The sequence below is a fragment of the Strigops habroptila genome, chromosome 5, assembly GCF_004027225.2.
Source record: "Strigops habroptila isolate Jane chromosome 5, bStrHab1.2.pri, whole genome shotgun sequence".
NCBI classification, from domain to species: Eukaryota; Metazoa; Chordata; class Aves; order Psittaciformes; family Psittacidae; genus Strigops; species Strigops habroptila.
In genome coordinates, this window is record NC_044281.2 from 40,417,910 (window position 1) to 40,436,677 (window position 18,768).

Below are 18,768 nucleotides of genomic sequence, written 5' to 3' on the forward strand. Positions count from 1 at the left end.
TGTTCCTCGCTGCAGATGTCCTGGTAGCTGCACTTTTCTTTCTATAGAGTCAATCCATCCCATATGAGACCTCTAATGTCCTTTTCTCATGTGAGATTGGGAGCTAAGGGCATGCACAGGGATGTCCTCCTGGTTTGGGCACTTCAGGTTTGCTCAAGCCATGGCAGCTTAGGTGAGTGGATAAGCCCTGAGCTGAGCCTTCAGCCCCTTCCACCCCAAATCTCCATCCAATACACTTCTGTTGCTCTGGGTATGGGAGAAGGACCAGCATGGATGGATGAGAAGGCCTGCTTCTGTGATGGGTCTCTAACTTGTTCTTATCTTGCTCCAGCAGGACCTTGTAAGACATCACTTAACAACTCTGCCATCAGACCAAAGTGATGATGAATTAATGTTTTACAGATAGAGAAAAAGTGTGTTGGGCTGCGGAGAGGAAGGGAAATCGAAGAAAACCTTGGAAAGTGATTCTGCAAACCAAAAAAATCCAAGCAGGCAGTGGCTCAATTGGATTGCTTTCAAATGATCTTTTGCATTAGACTAAAGCATAATGGTCAATGTGCAATGCATTTTGCTCAGAGGCAAGACTAGAATCTATACAAAACACTGGAGGAAAACAAGTCTGATGGAAATTCAATTAGAGTCTAAAGCATACTAGAAATTATTTTGCAGATATATGAAGTGTTTGAAATGCATGTTTCTGTGGGTTGGATCTGATGATTGGTGGAGGAGACACTTACTTGTGCTTTTGGATATCTTTCACTCCATTTTTCAAATTCCCTAACCTTTCTGATGGATTGTCCCTATAAAACAAATAACAAATTGGTTACTTTCTTAATCCTTCTGAACAACTAAGTTCTTTGCAAACAAGATCAAGGTAATTGTATTTCCTGTGCTTACCTGCATAGTTTTTTAATTAAATTAGCAGCATTTTTGGCAATCTTCTTTGGAAATTCAATCATGTCTATTCCCCTTAGTATGATGTTATAGGTCTTCATGGGGTCTGGACCTGAGAAAGGGGGACTTCAAAGGGGAGAGGAAAATAGAGAAGATTAAAAGCTTGTCTTTAAAATAGCATTTAGGATTGATTAAAAAAAAAAAAAAGACTCCAAAGCAAAACAGTACCCTACAGAAATGAGAAGAGGCAGATGATAACAAGCAATGCTTTGCTTTCTATAATCTTAACAATTTCTCAGTCAAGGAGCTCTGATACTGTCCGGATTTCAGTAATGCTGGCTGCAGGGAAGTATCAAAGAGTAAAGTTTTCCAGAGCAGCACATGCTAAACTTCTTCTTTCCATAATGGCCCATGTACCAATAGCGCGAGGAACAAGGGTCTGAGCAATGCTTGCTGGCTTATGGTGATATGACATGCTTTCAGTGAGGATTAATTAGGTTTCCATCGGTTTAACAGAATAGTGGCTTGGGTCCATCCCCAAAGGATAAGTAGGTTGAAGTGATGCATGCTTTTCCAGCTCCTGAATCCTGGGAGCGAGTGATGGGGGATGAAGTGAGGAAGTGCCAGGAAACCTCTACTGCCAACATCAGCAGTAATATATACATCCAAAACTACGTAAGAGAAGGGATGGATATAGGGACTCGAGGCCCCATGGTCTACCTCCTCCTTTTCAGACATGCAGCAGCCCATCACTGCAGTTCCCAGTTAAATTGCAAATCCTTTCTCTTTCACCACCATGTTCAGCTCACTTATGGCCAAAAATAACTTTTTGGAGTAATTTTACAACATTTCATAAAAAGCCTGCTAATGTCTTGCCCTTTGAGAGGTCTGCATGGAAGCTGTGATTTAAAGTGGAAAAAATAATTATTAGGTTCAGCAGCACAGTGCTGTGCCACTACAAGCACACACAAGCTCTGAACCTTCCTCTCGCCTAATCAGGGTGACAATGGCAGAAATATTTGGATCTATTTTCGGCAGCGGTGCCGGCCCCGATGCCCATACCTGCCAGTCAGGAGTTCATACATTAAGATTCCCAGTGACCAGTAGTCTGCTGAGATGTCGTGACCTTTGTTCAGGATGATCTCAGGGGCTACATACTCTGGGGTTCCACAAAAAGTCCATGTTTTCTTTCCAAATCCTATTTTCTTTGCAAAGCCAAAATCGACCTGCAGAAAGGAGCAGAGTACCCATCAGGACAGAGCACGAGAGGGAATGTCAGCCATGTGCTCTGCTCCTCTTGAAGTGAAGCAAAGCAGAAAAGAGGTTTCCTCATAGGAATATTCTCCTAACTAAAGCACTGTGGGTTGTTCCAGGACCAGACAACCGCAATGACCTCTTCGTCGATTTATCCTTTGTAATATAAAAGGAAGAGTTTCATGAAGGAAGAAGAACAGATGCTGGCACCAAGAGTTTCTTGGGAGATGGAACTTTGTATCATTCATTTTTGCTTTTGTGTTTTTGTTGTTTTGTTTGTTTGTTTGTTTAAACTCCCAGCTTTAACCTGAACAAGCAACTATTTAGGCTAAATACTGACCATTTTGGCAGCTACTGAAAAGCTCGGATTTCTCTCCCAGGCCAAAGAATGATACAGTAAAACAAGTGCCCTCCCAATTCACTTGAGGCTGTTTGAATGTGCTGGTGGGATCACAAAACGCAGCATATCCCCATAGCAGTGCCCTTATGGCACCAGCAAGTATGGAAAATCAAATTATACTGGGAATTGAAGCTGTCCTTTGGGGCCCAGGCAGAGCTCATATTAATAGGCTTATTGTATTTCTAGCTCTACCCCTCTGCCCTTCCCTGCCTTGGTGCTGTGATGGCCCAGAGCTGTGGTCTGTAGAAAACTCTGCTGTCCCTTCATGGCTGTGAGATGCTCCTATACCTGCACTGGTCAGGAGCAAAATGTCCTACATGGTTACAGTCCCACAAAGGATTTGGGACACTTCTTGTGCTATCATGGACATATTTGGGGGGAGATCAAAATGTCTAAGGAGCTGGGGGACAGTGATGGGACCAGCAGACACCCAGGTCCAGATCCTCCTGAGGCAGAGAGAAGGACAGTCCTGCACCTAATGGCTCTCTATTAACAAAAAAATTGCTGGAGCTCCCCAGCCTTAGCAAAATACTGTAGAGGATAATTCATTAGGCTTAATGTCACAGTGAAACATGGTGGCTGCCACCAGGCTATAAAGGTCCATGATAATGATGGTCTGACTTACTGCTCCTAGCTGCTGATGTCACTCCCAAGTTTCCCTTCCCAAAGGCAGTGAAGAGCCCCCAAGCCAAGAAGCAGAGACCTTGGCCCCCGTGACTCTCAGGGAGGGCATCAGCCCCTCCTGGATGCAGCTCTTTTTAGAGGTGTGTTGCTTCCGATGGCTTACCAAGTGCTCCAGCACCTCCCACCAAGGGAAGTCTTTCTTTTCTTCTCCCCTTCTCCATGGTACCACCTGGCCATTTGGGATGTACTTTACATTCAGGGCACCTCTACATTGATTTTCAAGGCAAAAAAGTAATTTCAGTGAATAATGCAATACAGTGAAACTCATAAGGAACTCCCTAGTTTAGGGGGTGGAGGTCTTGCACATGCTGCCATCCTGGTTTGAGGAGGTGGGTCTTGCAGGAGGACAGCACCAGGAAGGACCATGACCTTCTGAAAAGACCAGTTTCATACACAGCCTTATGCAGTTGTCCCAGAGAAGGTTGCACAGATTAGACAGGAGTGTTATCAATGCTAAAACACAAGTGGCCTTCCTAAAGCAAGAAGCTGCATTGGCCACAGTTCAGCACCACCATCCAGAGCAATTAATAATAATCATTTCTTGCCATGATAGAGTCATGAATAATATTTCCATTTTCCATTAAGAATGAATTTATAATTGCTTACACAAAGAATCTGACATAGAAACAGCAGTGTACAAAATTCATTTCACCAATCATGTCTAAAGCCAACAGATTTAAGTCCTCCTGCTCTCCCACCAATACACCTATCTTGAAGTTATCTATTAGTCTTTCACTAGCTTCAAAACAGCTAGGTTGATGTCTCCTGATGCTCTTTTCGAAAGTTTTCCTCTTCAGGAACACAGATCTGAATTTTAAGCCCAAATTAGTGTTTCCCAGCTCAACTGTACCCTGAGCCTCAGCCTGCTGAAGGTCGGCAAAATATCCTGGTGGTGGGTGACAACACCCTTGCCCTGATCTCATCTCAGCATCTACTGATGGCAACCATCAGAGACAGGACTCTGAGCTGGGAGGACTTTGCTTCTGACCCTCTGTGGCTAATCCTGTATTCTCCTCTATCCCTAACATCAGTTAGCAGCAGTGACTTTTTTTGACAAACCAGATGTTGTAGGCACTCACCAGTTTGGCATAACCTCGATGATCCAGAATGAGGTTTTCTGGCTTGAGGTCCCTATAAATGATCCCTTTGGAATGCAAATAGGCAAAAGCTTCGACCACACATGCTGTGTAAAACCTGGTTGTCGAATCCTCAAATGAACCTCTACATAAAATGAGAGAGGGAAAGGGGATAAAGTGATTAGATCTCTACCCTTATTTGACTTCACTCTACTGTTAAAATATCTATATAGTTCAGTAGAATCACTCTAATACCTGGAAAGTGCCTGTTGCTAAACTCACCTTTGGCTGAGGCATTATCCATCATATTTGAGAAGTTGTGGCAGTTGGGAGAAATTCCTGCTGACTGGAAAAGGGGAAATATAACCCCCATTTTAAAGAGGAAAAAAAGGAAGACCCAGGGAACTACAGGCCAGTCAGTCTCACCTTAGTGCCAAGCAAGATCATAGAGCAGATCCTCCTGGAAACTATGTTAAGGCACATGGACAATAAGAGGGTGACTGGTGACAGCCAACATGGCTTCACTAACAGCAAATCATGTCTGATAAATTTGTGGCCTTCTATGATGGGATAAGAGTGACTGATGCCATCTATCTGGACTTTTGCAAGGCATTTAACACTATCCTGCACAAGATCCTCGTCTCTAAACTGGAGACGGATTTAACGGATGGACCACATCTGAAGTGTTCAAGGCCAGGTTGGATGGGTCTTTGAGCAACCTGGTCTAGTGGAAGGTGTCCCTGCCCATGGCAGGGCATTGGAACTAGATGATCTTTAAGGTCCCTTCCAACCCAAATTATTCTCTGATTCTATGATTTCCATCTCTGAAGTTAGCATCTTTGCCCTCAATCCACCTTCATACCAAACATTCAAATCCGAAATATTTTAGGTTTCATTTTATAGTTTCATCTCATGGAATTAAAATTTACAAATCATTATCTTGTAAGCAAAAGGTGATTTTTTTTTTATCATAACCTTTGAGTTTTGGGGGTAAAGCTATTTTGAGCTCTAGAGATCAAGAACTCCCATACTAATACTCATAACCAAGACAAAAGGCAGAAAAATTACAGTTGCTAGGACTTGAAGTGTTAAACGTAAATTCAGCATAAACTGCACCATATCCCCCTGCCCACCAGGAGCTGGCGGTGGGAGCTGGCTGAGCTCAGAAGCACATCTAAGCTAGGTGGCAGCAGAACCACAATTTAAAGCTGAGAGAATTAACAATGAAATTATCAGGATCTGACCAAGACTATGAAAAATACAACCTGGCACTGCTAACTTTGCTACGCTTCTTGTTTTAATGGTCCAGAGAAGGCATGCTGTTAGGAAAAGCAAGAATTGAAAAAAATCATTCTAGGTAACTAAAAAATAATTTAATCTTTGATTTCTGGTCAGTCCTTTGGATGCATTTCTTTCACTTTCCAAATTTAATTAAATTATGTTCCAATTATGAGCCTATTACATAGTTACAGGCAATTCACCGCACCTTTTCCTGCCCCATGGATATATTATGTGCATGTCCCGCATATACCTGTGCAACCCACCTGCCACCTACCCACACAGAACCAAAACCAATTGCTGCAAGGTCAGAACCTCCCAAGGCAGGAAATACCAGGATCACATTTGGTTGTGCATTACAGTGTGGTATGTAATTACATGCTTTCCTATTTTTTTCCATGTCACTTCTGCATCCTGATGGTGTAGTGCTCCTTGCAGAGTGAGGACTTGATGCATGATCCTGTTTCCCACTTTGATGAGCGGCCCTCATGTACTATGTGATATTTGGGCTAAAAGCCTAGGCAGAAGTATTGATTTCCTCCTGCTCATTGCTGTCATAGCTGACTCTGTCATAAATATTAAGAAGTATTAATAGATATTATTTATGACAGTGCCTCCCTGAAAGAGGTGGATGTTGCTATTCACAGTTACTGAGGGTGGGCAGCAGAGCAAACAGTGAGATGAAAAAAGCAGGTCTTTCTCTGGGATGGGAAATTGTGATTTTTTTAGATGACTTGGAAGAAGTCAGTATTTTTTACCCTGAAAAGGCACTTTTCCATGGATTTCATTTGCAACTGTGAACTCTCACTAATGCCAGTGCTGCCTTAGGGCCTTGCTTTATGAAATCCAGAGTCTAAAATGGCCATTTAGGCAGCAATGCCTAAAGGCGTTGCACTAGAAGGACTCCACCTCCAGGAATGCGTCTTGCAGGAATGCAGCAAGACTGGCTTTGATACTGCACCTCCTGAAATGCCTGGAAGGTCGTTCTCTGCCATCATACATAGTACCCAAAATCTCAGTCTCCCTTAAGACAGTCCCACGTTTCCCTATCAGGTGCCTGAGCCTCCAACCAGGCTTCCAACTGTGAGAAATGATAGCATGGGCACCAAGAACACAACCGTAATTTCTGTGGTTGCAAAAGGTTGTTGTTCTAGGTAATTAAAATTAATTTAAATAATTATTTTGATTAAAATATGCTGCCTGATATTTAGGGGTACCTGTTAGAGATGAAGACAGAGAAAGGGCAGTCAAAGACTTGTCAGAGATGCAATTCATCATATGACTACCATTGGTTCCATCACTACTTTCTGTATTTTTTCAGAGATGCTATGACACAGCAGCTCCGGATAAGTCTCTACTTACATAAAGCCTTGTACATGTTGGATACAAACTAAATCTGTCCTTATTCTCAGTTATAACTGGATTCACTTTGTGTCTAGTCAACTGCATAGGAACAAAAATAGCTCCTCACCTTTCTGGGATCTTAAATCAAACATGGCATGGTAAGGTCCAAAACCATACAAGATAAAGATGTTTGGTTATCTGGAGGCTTATTAGAAAATACTCCACTTTGTAGGACAATAGTTTCTTACAACTCACCTGTCCCTGAGAATTGTCCAAAGCTCTCCACCTAGACAGGCTTCCATCAGCATGTACAGGTACTTGCTGTCCTTGAATGTCCTGTAGAGCCTGTCGTTGACAAGCAAAATCATAAATAAATCCACCCTATGAGTGAAGACATCAAGCATTCCCACTTCTCACAGACCATACACTTCATGCCAGGAAGCACCACAAGACTAAAGCTATCTTTCAGAGTTAGTGCTACATTTAAGGAGATCGTTTCAATGTCTCTTCTTGGGTAGGAAATACTTCAGTAGAAAAAGGATGAGGCACCTGAGTGGTAAAGTGTATCATGGACCTCAGAAGAAGAGGTCATGACTAGTCTGAGTGCTACATACAAAATCTGCCATTTCTAACAGTGTAACCTGACACTTGGCTTTCCACATGTGGTTTAAGAGTTTTCCTTCTATTTTTTATAACATCCATATCATCTTGTTTTTCATGGTATGGAGTCCAGCTGCAGATCGGCAGTCTTATTTGCATTTGATCATTTCAAAGGAGTGCTGCCCAATTTGTGATTCATTTCAGAACATAAACCCACTGATGTGGTAGAGTTTAAAGAGAACCTGCTGACATGCAGGTATCCTTTTGTGAAGTGCTCTTCCTCTTCCCCTCCCAGGGCCTGAATATGGAGGAAAAATTGCCTAAAGGGATAGATGGGCCAGTCTTTATGAACCTGTCCTCCTCAAGTGCAATCTAAAATGTGTGGCAAAATCTGTGCTCTGTGTTTAGTATGATATATTAAACAAATACAATTATAAAATTATGAAAACAAAAGTAGGGAATTCAGTATTAGCTGGTTTACTTAATTTTAATGTTGAACTACTTTTGTACTTATTACATGAGTGGGTATATCAGTTTAGGTTGCCTGCAGAAACAAGCCTGCTCTGTGCAGATACTGGAAAGGTTCTTTTCAGCTGCACTGTTTAGAAATTAATTCTAAAAATCCAAGCTCCACAGCAGAAAGGGATGCTGAGGGATATGGTGCAATTGCTGCATTCATGGGAGTTGCCAAGAGTTAAAAATTAAAGAGCCAATGCAACATGATATAAATTAAAACAGGTGGTTTTGCAGATTCTAGCTCTTCCCAGCTAGTGATAAATCCACTTATTAATATCTGTTACGGAGCTGTGTGATAGACCAGTGAGACAACACATCAGGATTTGTTACTTTCTAAGGCATACAGTTAAATATTAACTTAAGGTACATGGCAAAACATCCTGGCAGCTACAGCTTGGCTCTGATACACTTTCACATCACAATGCTGGACAACATTTGTCTCCTGTCTGTGTTTGCGTAGCATCCAGCACACAGCTTAGCAGCAGTTACCCGCTCTATTTTTGCCCTGTTTAAAAGGCAAAGATCCCAGCAGCCGCAGCTGTGATGTAGGCAGGATTTTGAGTACTGAATATGCTCAGTCCTTATCTACCTGAGAAATATTATGTAGCTCAATATTCTGCTTGCTACCACAACAAAATTTAAAGAAGAAACCCAAAACAACACAGTATTTCAGATCTTTCTTACTCTAGTATTACCTATGTGACATCTAAAACCACAGTTATAACGTGCTTCTCAGAAAAAGTTGGAACAAACCTACTGACCATCTCATATGGTTAAAATTTATGGGTTAAGAAAAAAAAAATATCTTATTTCTTGCCAGTTGGAGAAAACATGATTCATTTTAGCAAATATTTAATCTAGATTAATGTTTACAGAAAATATACATATTCAAGAATCCAAAATGTGAGTAACTAATTACATTTTATTTAAATGCTACTGAAATGCTAGTAATTCAAATGCTACTGAAATATGGCATACTTTCTCTAGTTAAGGTAGCCCTGCTGAAAAATTGCTTTCCAGAAAATTCTATGCGCATCAAATTTGGCCTAAAACATGCAGAACAAAAAAATAGTAAAATATTGTTTATTAAATGTAATGGAAGCATAAAGTTTATACATGATGAAATCATGCTGTTTCAGCATATCAAGCAGTCTTAAGTTTGAAATGTCACAATATTTGAATTCGGGGTTTTTTTTCTTTATTCATCTAAATATTTGCAGATCCAATGCAGACGTACACTGCTTAACACTTGTTTGGCCCTTTATCAAACTCAGATCATTTTGTTCTGTGAGATTCTTAGTTTATCTAAAAGTAAATTTTATTTAGTAGTACTTGGCCTCTTCTGCTTCTTTTGCCTGGTTTAATGCATTTTAGTAACCAAACAACTATTCTTCAAAGATTTTTGAAGAACATATTTTGAAGAATATTTTAAAAATTTATCAGTTTCATGATGAATTAAGAAAATAGAGTTATTTGGAATTTTTTTCTTTCCCATTCTGTTATCCCAGAGGTTGTGTCCTTGCTCCAAAGCCATTTTAAACCCACCTTTCACCCAACATCTCAAAATACTATTAATCTACTGAAATGATAATATTTCTACCTGTAGCACCCAGAAAAATATCATCCCAGCTGGTCCAAGAAAGGGTATAAGCAGGTTATGCATGATTTTAGAATAGTAACTATTAGACAACTTAAAATCCCTGTGAATGTGAAAAAAGAGAAGTGAGGGGGAAAAGCAGACACAGAATTTGATAAACCAGATATTTTCTAGCTACAGCACATGGAATAGCAAAAGGGTGAACTTTATTACTTAGAAAGTCCCTTCCCAGTGCAGGATTTACATGCAGCGTTAAAAATAGTCAAGGGAAGCTTGTTACTGTAAAGGATGGGAATTGCATGATATGGAAGGAAAAGACATACATATAACACATCCTTTTTTCACTTGCCTTCTGAAAGAATAAAAAGTGGGAATGAAGAAGTATTTATTTCATTAGCTATGAATATCAGTGGCTCCATTAAGAAACGTTTACAGACTCGAGCTTTTTATTTAGGAGGAGATATTTCTGGAAATGATGTCAAAATGTCATTCCATTTGGCTAGCCCCGCACTTCATCTCCCTTTATATCCCCATCATGAGACAGTTCAGGCTTCAGCAGATAAATCTATAGGCTGAAATAGCCTGCAAGATATATTTGGCTCCAGCCTAAGTAGCGGGGGCATGTTTGTGAATTGAATATTACAGAGTGAAGGAAACTGCAGCTGGGTAGGGTACTGGGCTGCAGTTGTCACCCATGAATCAGAGGCGAAGCTGCAGGCTCTGGGGGAATCCCAGGGATCAGCTCGGGAAGGAAACACCCCCCTAGAGACCGATGGGTGGCTGTACCGGCCACATGCTTGCCTTTGCATTTATCACAGGGGTTTGGTTTCACCCCTAGGTTAGTATGTCTCTCTGTAGCAATTTTTGGGAGCGGGGTTGATCTCTGGCAAAAGGCAAGTGTTTCAGGCATCTCTTTGAGGGTGGGACTAAGCATCGTTGCCTTAAATGAGAGGCTGTCCTTTTAGATACCTCCATCTGGGTGAAATGCATTGCCCTGCCAGAGTTTCACCCTACCCACTGCCCTTATCCTCATCTAAAACATATAAAGAACCATCTCTGTTTCCTGTTGACAGATACAATCCTTGAAGAGTCAGGTAACTTAGTTATTAGGATTAAAACAAAAATGCCTGGAACCTGGTTTTATTGACTGAAGAATTGCTTCTGCTTAGGTTTGGTGGAGCGATACGGCTTTCATGCATTTGCCCATGATGAGTCAAGGGATACTGAACCAGATTTACCTAATCCACCCTAGAGAGAAGCGCTGGCTACAACTCTTTATTCACATGGCAGTGCATGATCCCAAAAGATTAAATCCTACCTTCAAGCTTTCTTTTGTGGGAAGAAAAATTCAGAAATTCAGAATAAAAAGGAAAATTAACCTTGAGCAGGGTCAATGCCAAGTCATGGTGCATATATCTACATGGAGAATCACCCACCAGAATCAGCAAGCTCTGGCTGGGGGCTGTGCTTGCTCCAGGAGCCACAAAGCCATGTAAGCTCAGCATGGGGCCAATACAAATCAGTTAAGACATGAGTTAAGTTTAGGCTTGGGTGGATATCCCTCATGGGCAGAGTAATCTCACGTTTGCCTGGAACAGACTTTATTCTATGCACTGTATTTGCAGTCCCTTGCAGGAAAGCTATGGCTAAAGGGTTTTTGTTGTGATGGATGGATTATTCCTATGTGCTTTTATGAAATCCCAAGATCAGCTGTGCTTCACTCCCCTGTGGCAGCACGTAAAGCAGAGGGATGGTACCTCACAATGAAGTCTGAGTGTGCGCTCTGCATGATCTGCTTCTCTGAGCGGATGTGCTCCTGCTGCCTCGTGTCCACAATGTGACGTTTCTTCAGTATTTTCATAGCAAACGTTTTTGATTCTTCGCTTTTCAACTGGACCTTGGGTAAAGCAGGCAAACAAAACGGTTAGAAGCAAGGCAAATCCCTCTGCCAAACTGTGACAGTCCAACTGCACTGGAATGCAGTAATCCCACCACCCTACCTTCAAATAATTTCTCTCACTTCTTCAGCCATCAGCTTCACTTCAGTATGAAACAGATTTCTAAATACTTGGCCCATTGCTAAATTGAAAAGCTATTTCTAAAACTCCAATGTGTTTAGGGAAAACCCAACCATCAGCATTACTCTCAAGTCAGATGATGTTGCTAGCTAATATACAACTTTCACAAAGCCTTTTTCTATAGCTAGTAACAAATGCACAGGCTCTGGCAAGGAAATGCAGTTCTGGGATGTTTGTAGAGGATGAGCAGAGCTGGCTTTTCAACAGCACTGCTTGGTCACATCTGTACTTTCAAGGAAGTTGTTTGCTTGCTTGCCAGTGTAACACTGGTAACTTCTGAACCCTAAGCCATCCCCAGCCCACCCTGACGGACTGGTACCCATCCCAAAGAGAGCTGGAAGGCACCATCCTTTCCGTTTTGGCGTTACCATCTTAGTCACCACCAAACAAGAAAGGAACCGTGTCATTGACCTACCAGGCCTCTTAGTTTACTAAATTACCCCAGCAGCTGTTCACAGTAATATTGCCAGTTAAATGCTTTGCCTCTTTATAGTGAGAGGTGCTGTTTGGCAACTTCTATTTTGGTTTTCTTTTAGGAATTTGACTTCTGCCAGCAGACGAGTGGCTTGTCTGTTGTCAAACGCCATCATAAATCCAGCTTGCTTTTTAGGTTAGGAGACAACATTCATGCAATCACAATTTAATAATATATAATATCTATTTTTATATTTTCTTGGTAACAGAAATATGGACTGATATGAGACATGGCACCTTCCATGTTTTTCCCAGGCTGTATACCATAACCTTGAATAGTTTCCTCTGCATCTGCTTTGTTCATGTAATGACTCAGGTCACAAGGAAAATGCAAAGAAGGATTGTATCCTCAGTATCCCATCTCTGTCAGAAATCAGACTGGTATTCTGATGTCCACAAAGACACAGCTTAAGAAAATCAAACTCCAAAGGCTGATTCCCAGCTGGCAAAGAGATTTCCAAAATCACCACAAGTGATACAAAAATAAACCTTAATAAACGAGAGTCTATGGCCAAAGTTTTCATCATTAAATTCTGCAATACGTACATATGTATGTATGTACTTTTCTATCTGTTTTAAAACCACTTGGGATTTTGGTCTTCAGATTTGTGGCTTCTTATTTTCCCTGCAGCCACAAGCATTTCCAAACCCACATGAAACTTTTCTTTTTCCAAAGGCACTGTTCTGTATTTCACACAGAGACTCATAATTATTATCTTTGCGTGAAGCCAGTGTTTGCCATTTAATCTTCAGGGAGACAGGGTACAAAGACTTAAACAATCCACATAAAATGAAGAAAAATATTTTTCCTCATCTATGCAGTAGAGCTGCAAGTTATTTATCAAACTGGTGCTACATGGTGCTGCCTTCACAATGTTTGACCACAGCTCAAAGCAGAAAGAAATTTTGCATTTATGTCAGCCTGAAAGTGAATAAAAACATTTTTGGTTTAGAATTAGTGTTCTTTTTTTTTCTCTCCACCTTCCCCCGCCAATTTTGAATAAATGGCATATGGACTTCAGTTCAACTGTTTGAACTATTTGAATTATTTGATAGTATTCTATCTAAATCAAAACAGGCTGTTTCAGGGAACTTCAGGAAGAAAAAAAGCAGAAGATTAAGGTTTAGTGTGACTAAGCATATACTTCTGGAGAACTTATCCCTCTTCCTTTGGATGGTAATCCAGATTGCCTGGTTTCCCATCAGACCTGTCCATCTGGTAAAGGACAAGCACAATCAGCTGCCATACAAGTTATTTCAAACATAAGTCTGTGCAAATCTTTGTTAGATATTACAGATCAGATTTGTTTTCTTTCAGTCTATATTTTTTAAGGTCAGGTTGTCCACCGACAAACAATAATGAACAGTGGAATCAAGAAAGTAGCTCCAGTAGCAAATTTATCAGTCAATTTGAACATGAAATATTAGAAAAATAAAAAAGTATTTAGCACTCTAAACTTACTTCAAACATTTCCTAATGTTAATCTGTACTAGACATCAGTGTTAAAAATAAACACAACAACCTGGTAGACGCTCAGATGAATAAATTCCAATATTACACAATAAAGGGTACTATGAATAAATCCCAGTGTGTCTCGTTATGGTATTACCACTTTAACACCATTGATTCTGATTACCTACTTTTTTGTGTCTTTCATTAAAAAGGATATTTTTTTTATTGATTACTGTATTTTCAGGGTATTTTTTCAGGGATACATACTTACACAGCTTCAAAATAAGTACAGAAAAGGAAATTTCTATGAGGAAGCAGAAGGAGGTGGTTTCATTAGGTGTTTGATGGTGTCATCACTGCCACACATATTTAAATATAGAACAATCAGGTGGCTACAATTAGCTAATGCAAGACTTTGACCTAATGCCACAGGAGAATTTAGATCCATTTTCCATTCCCACTCCTGCAGTGCTTCATAAGGCAGAAGACTTGTGAGAGTTTGGGAGCATTGGGTCATTAATTTGCATTAAATATGCTGATACACCAAAATAAGCTGCTGAGGTTCAAAGGCTTAAGTTTTGGACCGCCTGGTTGTCCACCTGGAAGACGAACCCTAAGGACTTCTCCTTATTCAACATGCACAAGTCCTCTCCTTGCTTTGGTGTTTCTGCCAAATGAGGTGACTGTGAGGACTATTTTTATGACATAAATCTGGGGAGCCCCAGGTAATTCATATTATTCTTGCAAAGAGTAAGTTTTAATATTAAGCTCCTGATAGTTCATAGAAAAAAAAAACCCTTATGTTTAATACCAATCTCATTTCAAAAGAAGAAAAAATATCTAGGAGTCACCTGGATATTTAATATAAAAAATCAAACAGGATTAATGTTGAGAAGATGAGAACGGGCTGTTAAGAACACCCTGACTTTCAATTATAATGAGAAAAATAGCTCACAGAGCCACAGAAGCCACAAGGATTTTGACTCTTGGCTCAAAGGTGGGAATATTCTGGGCAGGAAGCTCAGCCTCCCAAAGAAACCCACTACAAAATCTCCCAAACAGTTCAGAAAAGGAAAAAGGTTGCAGCTTTCCTTGGAAGGAAGTTTGCAAAGGAGTTTTCCTTGCCACACAGCTCACGAGATTAGCGTTCACTCACTTGGAAGCAACATCTGATATTTCAAACACCCCAGGACTATTGATTCAGTGGAGACCTGCTGAGCCCTGGGTTTCAATCCCTCCTCTTCAAGAGCAGCCGAGCCACTAAGAGGATCAACACAGTGTAACCAGCAGCCTCCATCTTTCTCAACATTTTTTTTTTTGCAAGTTAAAAGAATTTCTGGTCCCTTCCCTCCTCACTTTTTTCACTCCTCTCCTCACATTGACCTTACTCAGTCATTGCCTTTTCATCAGCGCAAAAATCTCCCAAATTATCTCTCTTAGACAAAATTATCTCTTAGAGATAATTTCACTGATTGTAAGAGTAAACATCAAGGCCACCGGAGTGTTGACATAGAACAACAATATTAAAGTCATGTATCTGCTGAATACAGGCAGGGAAAAATTAGAAGTAACATTTATAGCACTGAATATACTCCATCCCTTTCTCTCCACCTTCGTACACACATTTCAGTTCTCAATTTTATATCCATCTCATCACTGAGCTCTGGCACATGGTCCATGGCTGCAATTCTGCCTCCAAATTGCATGGATCGCAAAACACAAAGCAGGCTGAACAGCAAATCTACACTAAGAGCAGACTCATACCATCCATTCCAGGGCAATAATTCCCCAAATAGTGAACTCTGGTAAAGCTGTAGTTACTACTGATGCTCTTCTGGTCAGACTCCCTCCTGGTGAATCTGCTTGCGCTCTTGCCCTCATTGTTACGAATTAACTTCTGGGGGCGGATATAAGCCCTTTCAGTTGAGGAACAGGAATACATTTTCTCTCCAAAACAAAAAAAACGCAGTAGGGAGCATAGTTAAATAAAATACAAACACCACCTTAAAAAGGTGATGTACAAAGCCAGAGAGAGAAGAAGTAAAATTAATTAGATCAGGTCATTCTGCAGGATTCTGACCCAGGGAATGAACTGCATCCCAGTGACAAAAATAACAGGAGAAATTTTGTTTGTAAGTAAATAAGCCAATTGTAGAAACAAAATAGAATAAGAAATAGTTGGATTCATTTTGCATATATACATATTTGCATAAAGATATAAAATACATATAAACATATATTGCATATATTAATACACATATCAAATAGAAATATAATATAAATACAGATGTATTTTGAAAAACATTCTGGTCCAAGCACCATGGTGATGGGATATCACAGTCACATTTGGAGCCATGGCTGCATCTTCAACCATCAGGTATTAAATGGACAGCGCTACCCGGGAAGAACCATACTTCTCCATCTTTTAGCGCCTTCCTATTGCATGAGCTCACCTCATGAAGAAGCAGCTATTCCTTTCCTCCACATGTGACATCCATTCAGCCCTCTGAAGCAAGGAAGCTCCACAACATGAGAGTGGACAGGAGCTGAAGCAAGCAACTTTCTTCTGTGCTAGCCCCATGGCTGCCCTCTCCCTGCCTTCTGGTTGTGTAGGAAGCATCATCCACTCAGAGTCATGGCCTTTGGCTGCACTTCAATGTGGTGCCCCATTTCCATGTTACCAGGTGGTTTTTTTGGCAGCCTGAGTCATTGTGACAAAGCTACTCCTGAGAAAACCTGAACAGATGGGTCACTATCTGAAAATACATTTAAGAAATTCCCTTAAAGAGGACACAAGGACAAAATGCAAATGCAGGGGAGAACAGAAATTCAAAAGGAGAGGAGAAGAAGGAGGACAAGAGAAAGAGATCCAGCCTTTCTTGCTTTTCCAAGTCCTTGTTTTGTTAGACCTCAGCTGGCTTCTCCTTATGGCTCCCCACACTTATATGAAAATGTTGGAACCATTCCACAAGCGTTGCTTTGCTTTATGGTGTATAAACTTCTGCAACTTCAAAACCACACAGTGCACTCAAGGCCTGATTTTTGTTTCTTTTCACACAGCTATAATTCATGTACATATAAATATGGTTCTACACCTTAGTGCTTTTTCAGGCTTTCTTGGAAAATGGATATTGATGAGACAAAATCCAGAACTTGATGGAAAAAAGAGTAAATGGTTCTATCTGTATGTTTCTTATCCTTCCTCTTTCTCTGCCTCTATTTACTATAAATCATGTATGTGTATTATATATAGTCTGCAATGTGAGCAATTTTCATGCAACTCCAGTGACAGCTGAACTGATACAATGCAAGCTGACCTTGAGAAACTGTAAACACTAATAAATTTTTACCAGAATGTAGAACAATAGCCCAAAGAAGGATTTGTTTCAGTGAAGATTAGTGAGGTGCCTGAACCTTGCCATATCTAGCTTGAGGATATGCTATTTTAACTGCATCTATCTCATTCATGCCCAGTCTTCTATTCCTACATGATTTTCTTCTAGAAGACAGCAAAGAACTTCTGATTTTCTGAATTCCCATTCAGAAAATATGCCTGTGGGTTACAGGTCTTGCATGGCTGTGGCTTTTCCAAGAAGCCCTATGATTGTGCTTTTTTCTCCAAGGAGCTGCTACAAATAACATCTGCCACTATGGTAATCTGTATAGACCCCTGAAGCCATGAAAGAGCAACAGACCCAAGGGCACAAAAGCAGAGCTTAACATATTTATATTTATACTTATATTTATAGTTTATCCTTCATTCATTTTGGCTGCTATAGTGTTTGCCACTCAAAAATCTCCAGATTTCTTTCACTTATGTAATGGAAGTGCTTGAATGAACATGAACTTTCACAGCGTCTGGATACTGCGCTCACAAAAACCTTGGTCAGGAACCTTTTCTGCTGAGCTTCAAAGGGAGCTGGCCAGGCTCCCAGCTAAATGGGAACACACAGGGAGAAGAGTTTGTGCAAGTAAAAAATATTTTGTTTACTCTGGAGATGTGGCTTTTTCCTAAATACACAGTAACAGTGAGCTTTTAGGAGCTGGACAGAAGCTTTTCTTGAACTCTTGTGTCCACAACTCACCCACCAGTTTCTTGTTGCTTATGTCTCCTGTTGAACTTCCCTTGTGGGCACAGTGATACCTTTGTAATGACGGAGATGCTTTTCCAAAGGGCTTTTGCTAGCTGTGCATTTTGCAATATGTGTATTATTCAGATATAATGGAGCCAGAAATCTGTGTTACGTAACTTGAATATCTTCATATGACGTTAAATAATAACTGGTTCAACCACAGCTCTTGGGAACTGAAGTGCAAATGCTTTTGCTTGCTGGGTATGTCCAAGGTCCTTTATTTTCTGCTGCTTCCCAGCTAGATGCATTTGAACCAACGAAAATAGCAGCAGCTGTTGCTGAGCGCAGCACTTGGAAGCTGAGCTCTCCTAATCCCAACAGCTGAACTGCTGCACGAACAAAGCAGCAACTTCTACACACTCCCAGCAAAAGAGTACAGCACGGTTTATGTTTATGTTCGTCCAGGATGAAGCAGATTTCCTTATATTATTTGCCTTATAACTTGTTTTCTTGCCAGCATTTCTTTTTATTAGGCAAGCAAGGGTATAGCTTGCTCGTATTTATGCCTTAAAGTCTACTGTGGTGCTCAGTATTGCAGATCTTTCCTTTTGGGTTTTGCAGGTACTTTGCACATCTCCTTAAGGCCAGATTCAGCTTTTCTCCTAATTAAAGCTTAGAGAAAAATTGTAGTTTGCATATTCAAATTATAAGCAGGCTACATGGTGCTTCTCACTCTATGCTTTCCACCTCATGCTCAACATCACCTTAGTTTTGGGTTAGCTGTCTGCTGTGTGTAAATAAGCATGGCGATTCGACCAGGTTAGGCTGGAAATAAGTCAAGGCTAAAAAAAAAGACCTAAGATGGAAAGAAAACTCATGGAGCAGTTGACGTCATCTACCTGGCAAAAGCGTTTGACACTATCCTGCACAACATCCTTGTCTCTATGCTGGAGAGACAGCAATTTGATGGATGGACCACTCGGTGGATAAAGAATTAGCTGGATGGCTGCACGCAGTGTTGTGGTCAACAGCTCGATGTCCAACTGG

At 40.6% G+C, this 18,768-nt stretch overlaps 1 protein-coding gene across 3 annotated transcripts in view; it reads right to left on the reverse strand.

The window, feature by feature from the left end:
* Window positions 1-18,768, reverse strand: part of PRKG1 (protein kinase cGMP-dependent 1) — a 481,254-nt gene that overhangs the window by 8,590 nt on the left and 453,896 nt on the right. For 2 of the 3 annotated variants that reach the window (XM_030487822.1, XM_030487821.2), the window contains exons 11-16: window positions 11,401-11,540; window positions 7,186-7,275; window positions 4,312-4,453; window positions 1,957-2,120; window positions 898-1,020; window positions 738-800 (exon numbers count right to left, since the gene is read on the reverse strand). In XM_030487822.1, the coding sequence (XP_030343682.1) occupies window positions 738-800; window positions 898-1,020; window positions 1,957-2,120; window positions 4,312-4,453; window positions 7,186-7,275; window positions 11,401-11,540 (722 nt within the window). Of the gene's footprint in view, window positions 1-737; window positions 801-897; window positions 1,021-1,956; window positions 2,121-4,311; window positions 4,454-7,185; window positions 7,276-11,400; window positions 11,541-11,643; window positions 12,009-18,768 lie in introns of those variants that run through there. The other variant, XM_032919960.1, reaches the window with a different exon arrangement.